General features: G+C 30.6%; 1 protein-coding gene across 3 annotated transcripts in view; it reads right to left on the bottom strand.

The window, feature by feature from the left end:
* Nucleotides 1-2786: 2786 nt before the first annotated feature.
* The window catches only part of OSR2 (odd-skipped related transciption factor 2), an 8500-nt gene continuing 5667 nt past the window's right edge, over nt 2787-5619 (bottom strand). For 2 of the 3 annotated variants that reach the window (XM_053713187.1, XM_053713186.1), the window contains exons 2-4: nt 5459-5619; nt 4083-4182; nt 2787-3268 (exon numbers count right to left, since the gene is read on the bottom strand). The exon at nt 5459-5619 is cut by the window's right edge and continues 587 nt beyond it. In XM_053713187.1, coding sequence (XP_053569162.1) covers nt 3086-3268; nt 4083-4182; nt 5459-5619 — 444 coding nt within the window. In that variant the 3' untranslated portion in view covers nt 2787-3085. The remainder of the gene's footprint in view (nt 3269-4082; nt 4183-5458) is intronic. The other variant, XM_053713188.1, reaches the window with a different exon arrangement.

Genomic DNA, 5619 nt, shown 5'->3' with positions numbered 1-5619 from the left:
TTTCCTCTATGCAAATATGTGTACAAGAGATTGGTTTCCTACTATATTGTTAAATGTCAAATGTTGCTTTTAAGTAACTCAAGAAGCACTGATTAATATAGTTTATATTTCAGGGTTTAGTTTCATTCCCATTCACAATTGAAGTTCCCAGTTTCAGCCAAAGTTATTTCTCCTTTAAACATTCACAAGTTCTAAGAATTTAAATTTATTAGAATCATCATTTGATATTTAACTGCACTACTACTTCAGAGCTTGATTTAAATCTTGCATTAATTAATGTTGTACTTATTAGAAGTGCTAACTTCTGGAAATATCCATACTGTCTTCAAACTTCAATTCCTTTATTTCCATTAAGTAATTATTATTGTTTGTGATTATTATTATTATTTAAAACATGATATGATTGGTCAAGTGGTCAGAGAACTATATCCAACTAAAAAAATAAAATTAGGAAAAATCTATGTGAATTCCTACCTAGGACATTAATTTAAAAAATGTTAAAACTGCAACCCAGAGGAGTGTCGAAGATACAAACGTTAAATAATATCTATATATAAAGGATATATGTAAATCTAATTAAAAAAAATAAAATAATATATATATATATATATATATATATATATATATATATATATATATATATATATGTGTGTGTGTGTATTATTTAAACCAATATTTTGATTTTAATTTACATTTACATAAATGGACAGCACCTTGTAGCTCTTTCTTATAAAATAATATTCTATACATTTACAAAAAACAACAACAATCTTTAATCATATTTTCACAGAATAATAACATAACTGACCAATAAATAAGATAATGCAAAATAATTGTGCTATGTTAACTATACCTAGCTACCAGTTTGTTACAGGTGAGCAATGAAAGATAAATTCTATCCTTTGCTGTATTTATTTAGTAACTGTTATTTACAATGTGTGTTTTTTTGTGTGGTTTCACAAGCTGTGCCACTGTGTGTAAATATGTTATTTAATTTTAGGAATTAAATATAAAATTACATTTCAATAACATATGCATGTTAACTTGACTTCACATTACAAAGACAGTTGGGATAAAATAAAGCAGACCACAGGGTAGTGGTTAAGATAACATTCAGAGATAATTTATTGAATTATTTCTATGCTACATCTTCCACTTATAATGCTATACATTTGAGAACCGCTTGAGCCAAGGATGGTTGTAGACCTCATAATTTGAGGTTTCAATAAATTGACCACATTTAAAAATTTAGGGTACAGGTTATACTGTTAGGATATCTTAATATTATCTTCTATTACCTAAATATTTGTAATGCTTTATATCACCTGACCAATAAACATGTAAAAAATAAAATAAAAAAATCACCTGTGTAGAAACCACTTTGCTTCTGTGAAGAACTTCAATACATTGCGAGGGTTTTCAAAACTCTTTATTAATAAAGAGGAATCGTTTTCTCTGGCAGATAAAGGGTTAATTAATAGCACATGGTTCACTCTGCATTTTTGGTTAAATGAATTCTTTTCTGGAAGACATGTGATTACATTGGGTCTATTTGAAAAATAAATAAATCTAAATAATAGATGACCCATACAAATGTATAAAATATCTCCTTATATTTAGAGAAATGTAGCAATTAATTTAGATAAACTAATTAACGTTCCTATACCACCTGCCACTGAAACAAATGAATATCTGCTAGAATAGAGTTACCATGACATATATAATACTGGAGGAAAAATTAAGTGAAGTTTAAATTGGAAAAATTAAATAATCTTATTTCAGAACCTAATCCTTCATTATTTAACTGGGATTATTAAATTGCACTAAATGCTGTAAATTGTATTTGGGATTGTTGATGCAGTGTAACTTTGATTATTACATTTAAATATGAAATAAATGAATATATCAACTTGCAGTAATTATTATTTGTTTACAAAGTCGATTTCAACAAGGTAGTGAAATAGCAATTATTTTGTATGTATAACATTACTGTTCTTCCTTTAAAGCCTCTAGGGGACTGGGATCAATCAGTTTAGACAGTATAAATATAACCATAAATCATGCAGCTAATATGATATGCAATAGGAAATTCTAGTCATTGATGGGATTTTATCAAGTGTCTTTAACCAGCAGTGTATTCTGTAGTAGTTAGTTCCACAAGGCAGTTCACTCCAGTCACTGAAGTCTCTGCCTGCAATAAATTACTAATGGTCAAAGTCTACAAAACTTTTAACTGCATAAGTGATGACTCAAATGTTATATGGACCGGCTGCAAATGAGTTACCGAATATACTTTCAACTCAGAAATTGTTAGTACAGCTGGAACAACGTTTGTAAAGACTTTTTAAATAGTTATTAAATGCTATATATAAATGTAGAACACTTTTGGAACATATATGCACATAAAGAGATATGTAAATATGTATGGGTAGATATATATATCAAATCTGCACAGCCAAACAAATTAGATTGCTTTTTAATTATAATCCCTCAGCTAAATGCATTCTACTAAAATCCTAAGTAATTCTATGTAAATTAGGCACAAAATGCCTCAACTCAAAAATCCAGTCTTGAGAAAAACTCCCTCAGGCCAAGCCCCTTTTTAGACATAATAATTTAAGCATAATTTACAACTGGTGGGATTTATTAATACATCTAGAGAAGGCCATCCCCTCTTATAAAATAAATATATATTTATAAATAAATCAAATGTGCTTTCACTTTAACCAGCATGAGAGTTTACCTAGTAATATATAGCACATATAGGAAATAATGATTGAATAATCTTACTTGAAAAATGATATTTTTATTTTTTAAAATACAGTTTTGAAGCTATTTTTTTTTCCAAATTTTGTATCAGTGTGCATCAAGACAGGACAATAAAAAAAATAATAATACCAATATTTACAGAGCTCTAAAATGAGCTTCTATCTGTACAGAGAGCAAGATCAGGCTTCAGTCTGGCTATAGCTTGGTAGAGTCCAGTCTAAAATAATCAAGTCCTTGGGTTTAGCAGTGAGAGCCCTCTCTCCTAGGGCAGGGTAGCTAGGCTTGTGTAACCGCAGGGGAGGTGTGGCTGCGCAGCTCAGAAGTCCTGCCTGGGACTGTGGGTTAGACTGTGCCTCCGCAGGTCGCAGTTTCTCCTGAATACTTTTCCGCACTGTTCACAGTTGTAAGGCTTGATGTCTGTATGGGTGAGAAGGTGAGTTTTCAGATTACTTCTCTGATTAAATGTTCTTCCACATGTGGGGCATTTGTGGGGAGATTCCTGTTCAGATTTGAAGCAAGTAAAAGGATTAATCCTTTACACTGTTCATGTTTTTAAATCTATTTTCTTTTTCTTTATTTTTTTTTCTTTCTTTATGTTTTTTTTTTGTGCGTGTGAAAATGATAAAACATCAGACACAGGGCAAACAAATTGTTGTATAAAAAAATCAAATTGGAATGGAAACAAGTTAGGCCAAATAAGTTTCCATCTTAGCTCACGGTAAAATAAATCTAAATCAAAGATTGGCATTACTTAAATTAGCAACTTAAATTAACATTTTCAAATAGGAAAAATAGTTTGTTTGGTTTTTAAACTTTGACAGAAAAATTTGAGCCCCTTTTATAACTATCCACATAGTGAACTATTAATTCTTTTTTGAATGTATAATAAACAATGAAAGAAACGTATGCATCTAGGTTTATATATTTTTTTATGATATATATATATATATGGTGTTTTGGTGGTATTTCAGTATTTCATAACTTGCAATGAATATCAAGAGTTACATATAATCTTGGAAATAAGCTAATTGGGCAAATCGTTATAAATGCAGGGCACTATTATTAAAGTCTGCTGTCTAAATAGTTTTGTCATAACCAGTGGACTAATTTGAAGACATACTAAATATTAAATGGCCTTAATACTTTTAAATGTATCAGTATTCCCCTTTTTATGAAACGAAGGGTGACTGTACCTTTAAGAATTGCGCTTGGCTGTTTTTGCAGAAACACTTTACGCCTACTGAACATGAATGTTTAAACGTTTAGCTGTGAAATGAAGGAATCAAAGGCATTTGGGTAACTGGATCTCTTACCTGCATGTGTAAGGTTTTGTGTACTGCCAGGGTTCTAGATTGGCAGAATCCTTTGCCACACTCTTGGCATTTGAATGGCTTTTCTTTGGAATGAATATATCTGAAAATCAATAAGAAGATTTTTTTTCAAACTTATGTTAAACATCAAATAGACTAATTCATTAACCCATTTGGTGCAGGAGAATGCTACAACATACTGCTAGACAACATCTTACAAATCTCTTTTCTTTGGAATGAATATATCTGAAAATCAATAAGATTTTTTATTTCAAACTTGTGTTAAATATCAAATAGACTAATTCATTAACCCATTTGGTGCAAGAGAATGCTACAACATACTGCTAGACAACATCTATCTCTTTGGTAGATAAAGCGTTAAATTCTGTAGCTAGTTTGGGATCCTTCAGAGTGTAATTCTGTATATGTTTAACCTGCTGAATAGATCACTTGAAAACAGATCAGTGATTCTGATCAAAGCTTGATTGCCCTCTCTAGTAATAGATTATAATGCAATAGTGATTTTAGCAAACTATTTACATTGTCCTGCTTTTATCTGTCAGATTAAGTGCATTAAACAACGACCTTGGAGTAAAAGCTTATCTAAGGAGCTCCTGTAAATAAATCCCCAATACTTTGGCTACAGAAACGGTCAGATTTTGCATATGCAAGGAATTAAGCCACATGCAGAGTCGTGAATTTAACCACCATCACCTCAAAATTGCACAATATTATTCCCTGAGTGCAATTATCTCACAATTATAAATACCTACCATTATATAAGCAGCAAACAAGTTATTAATTTCATATACAATGTATTTATAAATGTATGTAAATTACTCATGCTCTGACACATTTTATACTATTAGAGCACTTTCTTTTCATATGATACGGATTGCACATAGATATATCTCGTTAATATAAGGGTTAATAAAATGGAAATAAAAAGTCTTATGGCACCAAGTTGTTAGCTTGATGGTGGTTCACAATTTTTAGTTGGGGATAATCGGTGCATTTTAAAGGTATTCTGTTAAAAATAGGAATATATGAAGGAAGAATATATTCAATAATGGCTGAATGTTTGTACGATAATATAGGCCCAATGCCCAGCTCTAGTTCATGGAATCAGGATAAGAGTTTCACTAGATTGTAAAAGTCTTAGAATTGCCTTTCAGTCTATGTTATTATATACAATCTATTTAGTAAACTAAAATAACAAATTAAATCTAGAGATGGCTTATTTATTTCATTCTGAAGCTATAATAATATATTAAACATACCCTCTAGCTAACAAATGGGGACTTGATTGCATATCATTATACATTTATTTTCATGTAGACACTTTCTTCATAACATAAAAAAGCAAGACATTTAGTTACCTGTGGTCCCTTAGGTGGTCCTGTCTTCTGAATGCTTTGTGGCATATGTCACACGTGTAAGGCCTTTCGTCCGTGTGGGTTCTTTCATGAATGAGCAAATTATAAGACTTTGTAAAGTGCCTTCCACAAAATTTGCAGATAAATTCTTTTTTAGTCTTGGA

This window comes from Bombina bombina, chromosome 5 (genome assembly GCF_027579735.1).
Source record: "Bombina bombina isolate aBomBom1 chromosome 5, aBomBom1.pri, whole genome shotgun sequence".
Lineage (NCBI taxonomy): Eukaryota > Metazoa > Chordata > Amphibia > Anura > Bombinatoridae > Bombina > Bombina bombina.
Note: the sequence above shows the minus strand (reverse complement) of the source record. Positions and strands in the feature narration are given on the sequence as shown.